The sequence below is a fragment of the Ranitomeya imitator genome, chromosome 1 (genome assembly GCF_032444005.1).
Source record: "Ranitomeya imitator isolate aRanImi1 chromosome 1, aRanImi1.pri, whole genome shotgun sequence".
Lineage (NCBI taxonomy): Eukaryota > Metazoa > Chordata > Amphibia > Anura > Dendrobatidae > Ranitomeya > Ranitomeya imitator.
In genome coordinates, this window is record NC_091282.1 from 969125737 (window position 1) to 969141171 (window position 15435).

At 39.3% G+C, this 15435-nt stretch overlaps 1 protein-coding gene across 2 annotated transcripts in view; it reads right to left on the reverse strand.

Annotated features, from left to right (window-relative positions):
* Positions 1-15435, reverse strand: part of ALPK1 (alpha kinase 1) — a 280064-nt gene that overhangs the window by 13069 nt on the left and 251560 nt on the right. For both annotated transcript variants that reach the window (XM_069743837.1, XM_069743838.1), the window contains 5 exons: positions 14706-14792; positions 10012-10088; positions 9176-9271; positions 8486-8590; positions 2347-4573 (listed from right to left, as the gene is read on the reverse strand). In XM_069743837.1, coding sequence (XP_069599938.1) covers positions 2347-4573; positions 8486-8590; positions 9176-9271; positions 10012-10088; positions 14706-14792 — 2592 coding nt within the window. The remainder of the gene's footprint in view (positions 1-2346; positions 4574-8485; positions 8591-9175; positions 9272-10011; positions 10089-14705; positions 14793-15435) is intronic.

Genomic DNA, 15435 nt, shown 5'->3' on the forward strand with positions numbered 1-15435 from the left:
TATTTAGTATTGCCGGGTTCAGAATCGCCCGATCTATCAATATAAAAAAAAATTAACCCAATCACTAAACGGCGTAACGAGAAAAAAGTCAAAACGCAGAATTATGTTTTTTATTCGCCGCAACATTGCACTAAAATGCAATAATGGACGATAAAAAGAATGTATCTGTTAGGGGTCGAGTTCCTGCCTCTGCACGGGGGGAATCTCGGGCCGTCTCCGCTGCGGTCTCCCATTCTTCTCCTGCCGCAGTGGAGCCTGCTCAGCGGAGACGTCGATCCCAGCGTCTCGCTCAGTCTGACTCTGTGCTAAGAGTTACTGCTGCGTTTCCTGCTTCTCCCATTGAAGTCAGAGCTGGGCAGCGGCGAGCGGACGCTTCTGGGGCTAAGCCCTGCTTTTCACATTCTGAGCATGCCCAGAGTAAGATCTCTCAGTGGAGATCGAGGGTCACATGATCAGATACTGAAGCTAAGGTCCTTGTAGCTGCTAGGACTAAATCCTGTTTTGCACACTGAGCATGCCCAGGGCGAGATCTCTCAGTGGAGATCTAGGGTCACATGCTCAGGTGCTGCAGCACTCCATTGGTCCTTCTTTGAAAGGTCCTAAACATGCTGTAACTATTTAAGGCTCGCATGGCCGCACGGCCATGCGCTAGTATCAATTCATATACAGTATGTGCTTTGCGCCAGTGTGGTTATGTATGAGTGTGTTCAGGGACCCGGCTGAAATAAGCCCCTAGAATACCGGCACCTCCGGTGAGGAGATTGTATGAGAGTGTTCAGGGACCCGGCTGAAATAAGCCCCTAGAATACCGGCTTCTCCGGTGAGGAGATTGCATGTAGCATAACCACTGACTGCTATCAGCTTGGCAGTAAGCTTGTGCTCCTGTGAGGCTAACAGGGCACAGTGCTTCCCTTTCACGGCTACTCTGTGGAGTAACAGAGCTAGCCTATACCGCCTAACAGTGCCGCCATTCGCTAGCAGCAGGTTCCTCCTGCACGGTGGACCCCGGGCTGCGAATGCACCATTTATAATAAAACATCTCTATTTTCTCGGTGCGTTCCGCTAGCCCTAACAGTATCTGCACCAAAATGGTATCATTAAAAATGACAGCTCGGCATGCAAACAATAAGCCCTCACCCAACCCCAGATCATGAAAAATGGACACGCTATGGGTATCGGAAAATGGAAGGTCAGTTTTAGCATTTAGTGAGCCTAGTAAAAAAGCAAAACAAAAAATAATTGTGGGATTGCACTTTTTTTTGCAACTTCACAGCACTGTGAATTTTTTTCCCATTTTCCAGTACACGGCATGGTAAAACCAATGGTGTCGTTCAAAAGTACAAGTCGTCCCGCAAAAAACAAGCCCTCACATGGCTATTTTGACAAAAAAATTAAAAAGATATGGCTCTTGGAAGAAGGGGAGAAAAAAATGAAAATGCAAAACCAAAAATACCTCTGGCCATTAAGGGGTTAAATATAAGGAAAAAAAATTGATTTCCTTGGAATAAGACATCAGATTGCAGATATCAAGGTATCATGTTATTCAGTTTCCTATTACCTACATGCCCATATAGAATGTTTAAGAGGGTTCATCCTACTGACAGATTCCCTTCAAGTATAAGTATTAGAATTTGGACAATTCAGTGCTACACTAGCCTGACAAGCACATAGAAAGGCCTGTGGTGCTTGTTAGGCAGCACTAGTTAATTCTACTATGTGTAACAATCTCAGATTAGATTGAAGAAAAAAAAAAATCAATGTATAATATTAAATTTATCCATATACAAAATGCAATAACCAGAAAACCTGCCAAACGTAAGGGAGCAGAGTGTTCTAAGAGAAGAACTACCCCAAACATCTAGGTATGCTTGACTATAATCTTGCAAAATCCATAACAATGTTCAGGCCAATTGATAAAAACTGTAAAGTCATCCATGCATAATAAGTCACATACTGACCCCCAATGGGGACAGTGACGATAATCACTGTAAAGCACTGTAGAATATGGTGGTGCTAAAAAAAGGATTAAAATAAATACGGTAAGTAAATCAAAAGGTATAGGTACTGGACAATCCTCGATAAAGTGTCTCAAATAAATAAAAAATACTTCCCTCTGAAAGAACTATAAAGGCTGCAGTCTATCAATGGCTGCCTATAGCCTGCAGCACACATGCTATATAATAATGCCACGTGACTGCTAGAAGACATAGCGCCAATGCAGGAATGGTACTAGTATTGGAAGTATATGTTTTGCTTTTTACTTTATCTGGGGCACTAAAGCATTTAAAAAGAGGTTGTGATATTGCCAAACACGTATACAGTAATATCACATTACTTTATACTTACTTTGTGTCTTTTGTGAATGATTGAAGCTAAATACACCTGTACGTTCTAGCCTCTCCAGCAGCCAAGAATGATTTACTCCAGAAAGAAGTTCTTCATAAAAAGTTTTATCTAATAAACGATCTTGTTGTATCTGCTCAGTGTTCAGACCTGATAACATACCAAAGGAACTTGCACTTGAACTCAGAAATGAATTGGATTCAGAAAAAGATCCAGAAAACTGACTTATTTTACTCCAAGAGCTAGATCCATGGCTGCTGCTAAAACCTAGACTTGACTTATCATTCCCTTCTTCTGTGCTCTCACATGGATCAATATTATCCACCAAGTGTGCTTGATGACTTCTTGAAGAAGACAATTTTAATCTACTATTTTGGCGAGGTAAAGATGTTCTATCAGTTGAAGTTTCCACAGAATATTGTTGATTAAGGAATTGCAGTTCCAACTTATCTTCAGAACTCGAGTCAGATGTACAATGGCTAATAGTAGACCTACATCTTGAAGGGAATGATATTTCAATGTGGGCGTCATCAGCAGTATCTTTGGTTTCAGTTTCTATGTCAATTCCATGAAACAACCTTTGTTCTTCAATTCCACCTACTAGTGCTATAGAATTTACTGTGTTTTTGGATATTTCAACAGGTATATCCTTTGTATCATCTTTTGTTTCAGTCTCTCCTTCAACTCCAAGAGAAAATGTTTGTCCTACAAAGCCATCAGGGTCTCTGTTATCAGTAGTATCTTCTGCTTCAGCTTTAATATCAGTTCCATGAATTACTATGTGTCCTTTATGACAACTTGATGGATGTAGATGTGTTAAATTATTCTCATGCATTTTAGTCATGGCATCTGTACCATCTTCTGTTTCGGCTTGTAGGTCAACTCCATGCAATAATGTTTGCCCTACATTACCGCTTGGTAGACTCGCATTGATTCCAAAGCACATATCATCTGCAGTATCCACTGTTGCAGTAGTAATGTCAGCCATATTTTGCATCCATTCGTCTGTAACACCACTCTTAGACACAGAATGTGTTCCTGCTACACCACCTGTCTTATTGACATTTGGTAAAAACGATGACTCTGAAATATGCTCAAGAAACTCATAGCCTTCATCAGCTAAAGACTGATCGGTGTCTGCATTATTTGATTCAGCAGCCACCAAATTTTTGGAAACTGTTGCTATGGAAAGATTTCTGTCAATGTTTCCAGTTTTGGGGTCTGGATCAGATAAATCATTTGAAAACGATTCTTCTGGTTCCTTATATGAAAAACAGTCAGACTGCTTAGCAGAGTTATTCATTTCTTGAACCGAGAGCCCTTTAAAATTTACATCAAGGTTTTTGTCATCTCCATGGATGTGCTCAACAAGGTTATCTAACGAACAAACACAGTCCACTTTCTCTGCACTACTACTATCTTCTTTTTCCTTTTGCTCTGGTATAAATTCCCAACTAAAAGATGAATTCGACAAACTTGAGCTATGACTACTATTGAGTGACCCACTTAATTTCCGTCTAATACTATCAGAGTGACGTACTGCATCAGACCGTACCAATTTTCTTCTTCTGGCTGATGTCTCATCTGATCGATCACTTTTTTCATCGGTGTGGCTGGACATGTTGTCTATTGTGCTTACGGTATCACTGGTCTTTAAGGCGGTGACACAAGCACCTGATCTTAATCCCTCTGTGGTGATATGCTGCTTACATGTAACATCAAACACTTCACATACAGAATTGTGATGATGAGAGTACACATCCAACAACTCTGTAAAACTGACTTTTCCAGTAAAGAGATTTTTTGTCACACAATCCTTATAGCTGTCAGGAACATAACAATTGTCTTCTGAGGTTTGGAACGGTTGAACATCTAAGTGTTCTTTAATGGAGCTTACAAGAGACATGATATCAATGGATAAGTCTACTTTATCTCGTTTATTTGGCAATATATTATATTTCACAAGTTTCTCCATGGCTTCTTTACAGAGCTCGTTCACGTCTTCATTTATGGGAGCTTTGCAGTCAAGCCACTTGTGCACATTAACAAGACAAAAGGCTGCCTTAACAAAGCTGTGGAGCTCCTGCTTACTTATCACTTGGTCTCCTCTCTTTTTGCTAAGAAGACCAATTTGGAATGATTCCTTAGCTTCAGACAGATAAAGAGACCTTTTCTCAATTGGACACTCTTTTGACAAACTATATGATAATAAACATGTCCCACGAATGTTCTGCCAAATAAAAAAACAAAAAATAAAATAATGTTAGGTCATTGGGTTTAGATAACTTGAAATATACAGTGCTGTGATGCATATGAATTGAAATTTCTTAAAATATAATCAAGGAAACTATTATGACTACTTTTATGTATTGGATCTTTTAGTGACAGATATCATACTTTGTAAATTATTATGTCTAAAAAAAAAACCCAAAGCTAAAAACATACAAAGTATTTGTAGTAGTTTCATCTTCTTTTCCCCTTCAAGGTAAAAGTACTTTAAAAAAATCACTTGTTAGGCCAAACAAACCAACTTCATCCCAACTTTCCCCAATGGCAAAAAGGAGAAAGAAACATTGGACATGTTGTAGTTGCCATATAGAAAGTATGGTCAGTAGGGCAGCAAACCTCATACTGTTCCTCAACTGAATTTCATTCACCCTTTTAGGAATGGTCTATGTAGGGTCTTTTAAAAGATTTTTTTGTATATATATATATATATATATATATATATATATATATATATATATATATATATATATATATATCAGTGTTGCATTCTAGGAGTCTTAACAGTTTATATTTTTCGGTTAATGAACCAGAAACACATGGGCTACTTACACAATGAACACGTTTGTAGGAACCTGTTCACACACCACCAAGAAACTTGAAGACACAAAAGAGCACAGTGAAGTCAAAAATACTCTGTTGTAAGAAAAATCACAGTAATAAGCAAGTGCTAGTCAAAAGATGGAAAAAACAGGGTATTTAGTTGATACGTTTTTTTTGCAAAATAAATGTATACTAAGCTGCTCTACCAATCGTCAAGGTATACCCATATAGAGCAGTCCTACCTAATGTATATAATCCCTATCTGATGTATTTAAAAACCTGATCATCTGTATAGTACCTGCTCTATATGGGTATACCTTGACGATTGGTGGAGCAGCTTAGTATACATTTTTTTGCAAAAAAACATGTCAACTAAATACCCTGTTTTTTTCCATCTTTTGTCTAGCACTTGCTTATTACTGTGATTTTTTTTTTACAACAGAGTATTTTTGACCTCACTGTGCTCTTTTGTGTCTTCATTTTTCGGTTAATGTAGATGTGTGAGGGCAAAATGCAGCACCATCTGGGGTACTAAAATATTGTGGTTAGCTTTTACAGTGTGGCCTATTAATGTACAGTCATGGCCAAAAGTATTTACACCCCTGCAATTCTGTCAGATAATACTCAGTTTCTTCCTGAAAATGATTGCAAACACAAATTATTTGGTATTATTATCTTCATTTAATTTGTCTTAAATGAAAATACACAAAAGAGAATGAAGCAAAAAGCAAAACATTGATCATTTCACACAAAACTCCAAAAATGGGCCAGACAAAAATATTGGCACCCTCAGCCTAATACTTGGTTGCACAACCTTTAGCCAAAATAACTGCGACCAACCGCTTCCGGTAACCATCAATGAGTTTCTTACAAAGTTCTGCTGGAATTTTAGACCATTCTTCTTTGGCAAACTGCTCCAGGTCCCTGATATGTGAAGGGTGCCTTCTCCAAACTGTGATTTTTAGATCTCTCCACAGGTGTTCTATGGGATTCAGGACTGGATTCATTGCTGGCCACCTTAGAAGTCTCCAGTGCTTTCTCTCAAACCATTTTCTAGTTCTTTTTGAAGTGTGTTTTGTGTCATTGTCCTGCTGGAAGACCCATGACTTCTGAGGGAGACCCAGCTTTCTCACACTGGGCCCTACATTATGCTGCAAAATTTGTTGGTAGTCTTCAGACTTCATAATGCCATGCACACGGTCAAGCAGTCCAGTGCCAGAGGCAGCAAAGCAACCCCAAAGCATCAGGGAACCTCTGCCATGTTTGACTGTAGGGACCATGTTCTTTTCTGTGAATGCCTCTTTTTTTCTCCTGTAAACTCTATGTTGATGCCTTTGCCCAAAAAGCTCTATTTTTGTCTCATCTGACCTGAGAACATTCTTCCAAAATGTTTCAGGCTTTTTCAGGTAAGTTTTGGCAAACTCCAGCCTAGCTTTTTTATGTCTCGGGGTAAGAAGTGGGGGCTTCCTGGGTCTCCTACCATACAGTCCCTTTTCATTCAGACGCCGACTTATAGTACGGGTTGACACTGTTGTACCCTCGGACTGCAGGGCAGCTTGAACTTGTTTGGATGTTAGTCGAGGTTCTTTATCCAACATCCACACAATCTTGCATTGAAATCTCTTGTCAATTTTTCTTTTTCGTCCACATCTAGGGAGGTTAGCCACAGTGCCATGGGCTTTAAACTTCTTGATGATACTGCGCACGGTAGACACAGGAACATTCAGGTCTTTGGAGATGAACTTGTAGCCTTGAGATTGCTCATGCTTCCTCGCAATTTGGTTTCTCAAGTCCTCAGACAGTTCTTTGGTCTTCTTTCTTTTCTCCATGCTCAATGTGGTACACACAAGGACACAGGACAGAGGTTGAGTCAACTTTAATCCATGTAAACTGGCTGCAAGTGTGATTTAGTTATTGCCAACACCTGTTAGGTGCCACAGGTAAGTTACAGGTGCTTTTAATTACACAAATTAGAGAAGCATCACATGATTTTTCGAACAGTGCCAATACTTTTGTCCACACCTTTTTTTATGTTTGGTGTGGAATTATATCCAGTTTGGCTTTAGGACAATACTTTTTGTGTTTTTTCATTTAAGACAAATTAAATGAAGATAATAATACCAAATAATTTGTGTTTGCAATCATTTTCAGGAAGAAAATGAGTATTATCTGACAGAATTGCAGGGGTGTCAATACTTTTGGCCATGACTGTATATACTCGTGTATAAGCTGAGATTTTCAGCACTATTTTTGTGCTGAAAACATCCCCCTCGGCGTATACATGAGTCATTTTCCCAGAAAGACAGCGGGGGAGGGGGAGCGGCGGAGCAGTGGGTCACAGAGGCAAAAGCCGGCGGCTGTGGCTAAAGCCTGGGCCCGCTGCTAAAAGAGAAATGAATATTCACTGCGCTGGCAGTGAATATTCAATTCTCTTATAACTCACAAGGATGGGGAGCCATGTATACAAGGACGGGGATGGGGAGCCATGCATACAAGGATAGGAATAAGGAGCCATGCATACAAGGATAGGAGATAAGGAGCCATGCATACAAGGACAGGAACGGGGAGCCATGCATACAAGGACAGGGACGGGGAGCCATGCATACAAGGACAGGGACAGAGAGCCATGCATACAAGGACAGGGACGGGGAGCCATGCATACAAGGACAGGGATGGGGAGCCATGCATACAAGGACAGGGACAGAGAGCCATGCATACAAGGACAGGGACAGGGAGCCATGCATACAAGGACAGGGACGGGGAGCCATGCATACAAGGACAGAGACGCGGAGTCATGCATATAAGGACAGAGACGGGGAGCCATGCATACAAGGACAGAGAAGGGGAGCCATCCATATAAGGACAGGGATGGGAAGCCATGCATACAAAGACAGAGATGAGGGGACAATGCATACCCGGTTTATACTATTGTTGCTGTGGTTTTCTGCTGGTGGGGTGGCACGGTCTGGAGTTATGGGGAATCAGTCTTGCAGCATGGGTGCTGTGGGGCACCGGGCCATCTGCCTTGCTGGTGCATTACCACTGTGACGGTGGTCGGCGCACGGCTCCGCTCCGTTAGGGCGGTAGGACCCACTACGAGGTTTGCCGTGATGTGGCAGTGGGCTTCATACAGTCTGATCAGAATGTTAAACTAAGAACCTCATGTTCAGTATATAAATTTTTGCCTAGCAGCTTTGGATCAACGTATGATTTTTGGAGGTGCGGTTCATGCTCTTTTTTTTGTGCAAATATTTCTTTAAGTTACGGACAAACAACAACCAAACATTTTTTATTTAAACTAGTGATCACTTACCAGGTTAGTAAGGACAAACAGTGGTGTGTATAGACTAAAGGTTGCTGCCAGTTTACATGCTTCTGCTGCAGACAGTAATCTATGTCCATACTCTTCTAATAAAGTCTGTCAATAAAAATATACACGTTCTGTTAGGTCTGTGTAACCCCCAAATGTTAAACAAGAGTTAGAGGGGTCAGGCCTTAGGCTACAAGTCTGCATTCACTCTATGTGACTGTAGAATTGTAAATCCTCACATCGCACGCCCTGCGAGCAGCAAGTATTCTTGAATGTCGGCATCGGAAGCAGCAAGTGCATGACGGTGAGTATACTAGTTGCATACATGCGATTATGTGCTAACTAGACTTCCGTGGCCTCGTTCAATGCAAGTGTACTGAACAAACTGGACACGTCTAGTTGGAATGTGGCCAGAAGTTTGCAAATTGCACACTTGTGTTCACATGACTGCTCACTTCCAGTACTCACACCAGAGAGTCCTCACAGCGCACAGTGCACATGATGTGAGCATTCACAAGTCTGCAGTGAAAAGCCTACGGCCAGTCAACCCTTATAACATTTAAATATACAATTAGAAATTAATAGTTTGATATTACAGGTACTGCAGATAAAAATCGAAAATTGCCAAGCAACGTTGCAACACAGTAAAACATCTCAGATTATAAGAAGTCAAATGTATAATATAACACTTACCAGTCCCACATGGGTACTATTTTTGAACCTCTGGTAGTCTTCCTCACTCATCGATATAAATATGTCAGCTAAGATACCAAGAGATGTTGCAATTCCCTTAAAATAAAGGATATAACTTAACAGTGAGACCAACTAAAGAACAAAAATTAATTAACTGATTAATTTGTCAGTGTCAAATCAATAAAAAATATATAGTACAATCTAAAATTTTTAGACAAGTGTGGAAAAAATGTTGCACAGTAAGAATTCATTATAAAATGGAAGCTTTAATAGTTTTTTTTAACAATTAAGAAAATGCAAAGTGAATGAACAAAGTAAAAATCTAAATCAAATGAATATTTAATGTGACCATATAAATAATGTATAGCTAGCACATAAAAAAGTAAGAACAAGTGGTCACTGAGTACATTATTGTCTTCAGATTCAAGCAGGGATGGGTTTTATACTGTCACTGCAAAGGGAAGGATTATTTCCTTGTGCTTTCCTTCTGCTTCATCTTTTTGAGACTATAATAATTGATCAATTACTTAAAACAGTAATTAGACAGATTACTTAGCAAGCTAAAACTTCCTCCTTGCATCTCATTATCAGAGATAGAGCAAACAACCGTATGATTGCACCTGAGACTGGCCTGTCATTAAACATTTGCCTTTGTGCCCCACTTGAAAGCTATAACTTTAACTTTTAAATAATAGGAAAGGATTATAGACGTGTACAGAACGCACCAAGCTGCTCCCCCCTTCCAGATGTTGTAGCATGATAGAAAGTCTGTTTACAAGAGCATCAATCACAGGACCCCTAGCCTGAACATCTAAATTTAATGAAGCAAGAACTACCTTTTTGTCAGGTATGGGGAGTTCAAAAAAGCCAACAATGGAGGTCCAGATCAGCTCCGCTGCTTCATACCACATGCCTGCAATCCACAAGAAGCATATTATAATTACTCCCATACAAATAATACAAATACATACATAGGTCCATACATTTCAATATTGGAAAGTATGTATAAATCAAGCACTTATATAGTGCCAATTACACGGCTTGTAAAATGAAAACAAGTCATCACTTATCCAGTGGATAGGTTGTAACTTGTGGATCGATGGGGGTCCAACCACTTGGTCCCGCAGCGATCGGCAGAATGGAGAACATTTATCCCCCTGTTAAAATGGAGCAGCAATGGGCATGCTTCACCTCCGCCCCACTCATTCCCTATAGGGCTGATGAACGCAGCGCCAGGATTTGTCCAGTAGTGTCATAGGGAACGAATAAAGTGGTGGTTGGGTGTCCAACCTGTCATGCCATTTTGAAATGGGGATAAAAGTTCCTGTCTAGGATACAAATTTCCTGATTCGATCAGTGCAAATAGGTGATAACTTGTTTAATCTGGACAACCGTTTAAGAGCTAAAACAATGGGTTCATACTTCTAGCTATTATAAAATGAGCCAATAATATGGTATGTTATCAATCGATTATTTAATAAATTTGTATACATTTTACGAATTTTTGGACTGAATACTCCTTTTTTTCTTTGGGAATTATTGCATTCAGGAGTGTCCTCTCGAAAGAGACTGCCTTAGACATAGGGTTAATGTGATGTATGTCTCGGGCATCCTAATATCAAAATTGTTCCATTTGGGTTGGATTTATAAAATGAGCCAAGCAGATTAGTAAATGGATCCTATTAACCCCTTTCTGACATAAGATGCACTATCCCGTCGAGGTGGGTTGGGCTCGTATGACCGCGCTCAAGGGGGTAGCGCGGCCGAGTGTCATCTGACTATGGCAGCTGACATCCGGCACTATGTGCCAGGAGCGGTCATAGACCGCCCCGGGCATATTAACCGACAGAACACTGCGATCAAACATGATCGCAGCGTTCCGGCGGCACAGGGAAGCATCGCGGAGGGGGCTCCCTGCGTGCTTCCATGAGACCCTCGGTACAAGGCGATGTGCTCACCTTATACCGAGCATCTCCTCCCTGCAGGCCCCCGATCCAAAATGGCCGCGGGGCTACATCCGGGTCCTGCAGGGAGGTGGCTTACCAGCGCCTGCTCAGAGCAAGCGCTGGTAAGCCTGCAGCCCTACATGTCACATCGCTGATCTGACAAATGTCTTTTATATGGACAAATGTCTTTTTTCGGCCTTACTAACTATGTTACTATTTAGGTTCTGTAGAAGGACGTAGATCTGGGGATTTATTATGATGGAATATAGGCTGAACTGGATGGACAAATGTCTTTTTTCGGCCTTACTAACTATGTTACTATGTTACTATGTTACACAGTGCTCTGCAAAGTGTCAGATCAGCGATCTGACGCTATAACATGATGCCCCCCCTGGGGCAATGTTATAAAGTAAAAAAAAATATTCACATGTGTAAAAAAAATAAAATTCCTAAATAAAGAAAAAAAATATGTTGTTCCCATAAATACATTTCTTTATCTAAATAATAAAAAAACAATAAAAGTACACATATTTAGTATAGCCGCATCCGTAACGACCCCATCTATAAAACTATCCTGCTAATTATCTTGTCCCGCAAAAGACAAGCTGCAATACAGCATCATCAGTGAAAAAATATAAAAGTTATAGTCCTCAGAATAAAGTGATGCAAAAATAATTATTTTTTCTATAAAATAGTTTTTTTTTGTATAAAAGCGCCAAAACATAAAAAAATGATATAAATGAGGTATCGCTGTAATCGTACTGAACCGGAGAATAAAACTGCTTTATCAATTTTACCAAACGTGGAACGGTATAAACGCCTCCCCCAAAAGAAATTCATGAATAGCTGGTTTTTGGTCATTCTGCCTCACAAAAATCGGAATAAAAAGCGATCAAAAAATATCACGTGCCCGAAAATGTTACCAATAAAAACGTCAACTTGTCCCGCAAAAAAGAAGATCTCACATGACTCTGTGGACCAAAATATGGAAAAATTATAGCTCTCAAAATGTGGAGATGCAAAAACTATTTTTTTGCAATAAAAAACGTCTTTTAATCTGTGACGGCTGTCAATCATAAAAATCCGCTAAAAAAACGCTATAAATAGTAAATCAAACCCCCCTTCATCACCCCCTTAGTTAGGGAAAAATAATAAAATTAAAAAAATTTATTTCCATTTTTCCGCTAGTGTTAGAGCTAGGGTTAGGATTAGGGCTAGGGTTAGGATTAGGGCTAGGGTTAGGATTAGGGCTAGGGTTAAGGCTAGGGTTAGGGCTAAGGTTAGAGCTAGGGTTGGGGATAGGGTTAGGGTTGGGGCTAAGGTTAGGGTTTCAGTTAGAATTGGGGGTTTCCATGGTTTAGGCACATCAGGGGCTCTCCAAATATGGTGTCCGATTTCAATTCTAGCCAATTCTGCGTTGAAAAAGTAAAACAGTGCTCCTTCCTTTCCGAGCTCTCCCATGCGCCCAAACAGGGGTTTACCCCAACACATGGGGTATCAGCATACTCAGGACAAATTGGACAACAACTTTTGGGGTCCAATTTCTCTTGTTACCCTTGGGAAAATAAAAATTTAGGGGGCCAAAATAACATTTTTGTGGGAAAAAATGATTTTTTATTTTCACGGCTCTGCGTTATAAACTATAGTGAAACACTTGGGGGTTCAAAGCTCTCACAACACATTTAGATACGTTTCTTAGGGGGTCTACTTTCCAAAATTGTGTCACTTTCAGTGGAGAGCCACTGAGGCACATCAGTGGCTCTCCAAACGCAACATGGCCTCCCATCTCAATTCCAGTCAATTTTGCATTGAAAAGTCAAACGGCGCTCCTTCCCTTCCGAGCTCTGCCATGCGCCCAAACAGTGGTTTACCCCCACATATGGGGTATTGGCATACTCAGGACAAATTGTACAACTGTTGGGGTCCATTTTCTACTGTTACCCTTGGTAAAATAAAACAAATTGGAGTTGAAGTAAATTTTTTGTGAAAAAAAGTTAAATGTTCATTTTTTTTAAACATTCCAAAAATTCCTGTGAAACACCTGAAGGGTTAATAAACTGCTTGAATGTGGTTTTGAGCACCTTGAGGGGTGCAGTTTTTAGAATGGTGTCACACTTGGGTATTTTCTGTCATATAGACCCCTCAAAGTGACTTCAAATGTGATGTGGTCCCTAAAAAAAAATGGTGTTGTAAAAATGAGAAATTGCTGGTCAACTTTTAACCCTTATAACTCCCTAACAAAAAAAAATTTAGTTCCAAAATTGTGCAGATGTAAAGTAGACATGTGGGAAATGTTACTTATTAAGTATTTTGTGCGACATATGTCTGTGATTTAAGGGCATAAAAATTCTAATTTGGAAAATTGCGAAATTTTCAAAATTTTCGCCAAATTTCCATTTTTCACAAAAAAAGTAGGTAATATCAAAGAAATTTTTATCACTTTCACGAAGTACAATATATCACAAGAAAACAATGTCAGTATCATCAGGATCCGTTGAAGCGTTCCAGAGTTATAACCTCGTAAAGGGACAGTGGTCAGAATTGTTAAAATTGGCCCGGTCATTAACGTGCAAACCACCCTTGGGGGTAAAGGGGTTAATGTCTATAGCACTCAGACCCTCATGAAACCCTGAAGGTCTCCACAATGCTTTAGAAGGGATTGTTGAGTATTGCTTGGGTTAGATGTACAGTGAATTCAGCTCATTTTATATCAACTGAAGTAGAAACACACAACCCAAACTCTTTTTTTTTTTTTAGAAGTGTAATAAATGGTTTATGAATACAAGAAAAACTGCAGAACATTTGTACAATTCACCAAATATTAAGAAATGGTACAACTAGTTAAAGTTGACTGGGGACTGGGACGTACTTTATCTTGGGTTATATGTATAGTTATACCATAACATTAATGATATCAAGCAAGCTTTCAATTTTTCCATTTTTCGAAACATATTTTACTGGATATTATGCCATACTTGCTATTGACATGTCTGATGTAAAATGGAACACAAATGTCAGGGACACAAAATATAACCTTGAATTCACAACTTAAAATTCTGTACTCTAAATCATAGAAAGTTGTCTTAGTGAAGTTTATATAATGAAGCTGGTTAAAATAAAAAAAGGGGCAAATGTGTTGTCTGTCAAAATATCCTACGAAGGTAATCTGAGTGAGTAGTATCCCTTCATTGAAGACTCTTATTAAAAGCAGGATTTTGAGATTAATGATGGCCAACAGAAAGGCAACTTTTTGAAAAATAATATTTTAACTTCTTCGTATCAGATTCATGCACATCATACTAGTCTTCATTCATTTTCATTCCCTTCACATGACCTCACCCCTTACAATCTTGGGGTTTCGTTTTTCTTTATAAACAAGACCATTTTTTTAAATTCTCATATCATGTTTTTTTAAAGCAAATATAATAGGTAAATAACAATCCAAGTAGAAAAAACTAAAACATTACAATAAATATCTATTACACAAAACAAAAGTAGGGCAGCTTCAAATATTTGTAGCTAAAGAGTATTTATGCCATGTCAATCTGTAACAATATTTTTTTGATTCTGAAGTAATTCTTCACCTAATTTCTGCAGGATTTGTCCTCGTATCTGTATGCAAACAGATTGGACCAGAAGTCGATCACTCTCTTCAGAATATTTCCAAGTACCTGTTTATTGAAGGTAAAATTAAAAATAAAACATGAAAACTGCGTGAGTGCAATGGAGCCATGATAGATCCCCTCCCACCACCAATGTAAGTTTTTTCTTTTTTAATCAAGAAAACTGTTATTGAAGCAGTTGACATTACAGGCTTCAGAACAGTACAACCGTTACAAGCGCAGGATATACATTGTCAACAAATACATTGATGTCATACATGACCACTGTTCATACAAGTACAATCTCAACCCCATTAACTCACGGCACCCCTCATCAAACCCGCCACTCTCGTTTCTTGGAGTACTTCACCTATATAGACCAAAGTAAATAACACATTTTGACTCTACTTACAGTGGGTACGGAACGTATTCAGATCCCTTTAAATTTGTCACTCTTTGTTTAATTGCAGCCATTTGGTAAATTCAAAAAAAATCTTTTTTTTTTCACATTAATGTACACTCTTCAACCCATTTTGAAAAAAAAAACACAGAAATGTAGAAATTTTTGCAAATTAAATAAAAAACAAAAAACCTGAAATATCACATGGTCATAAGTATTCAGACCCTTTGCTCAGACACTCATATTTAAGTCACATGCTGTCCATTTCCTTGTGATCCTCCTTGAGATGGTTCTACTCCTTCATTGGAGTCC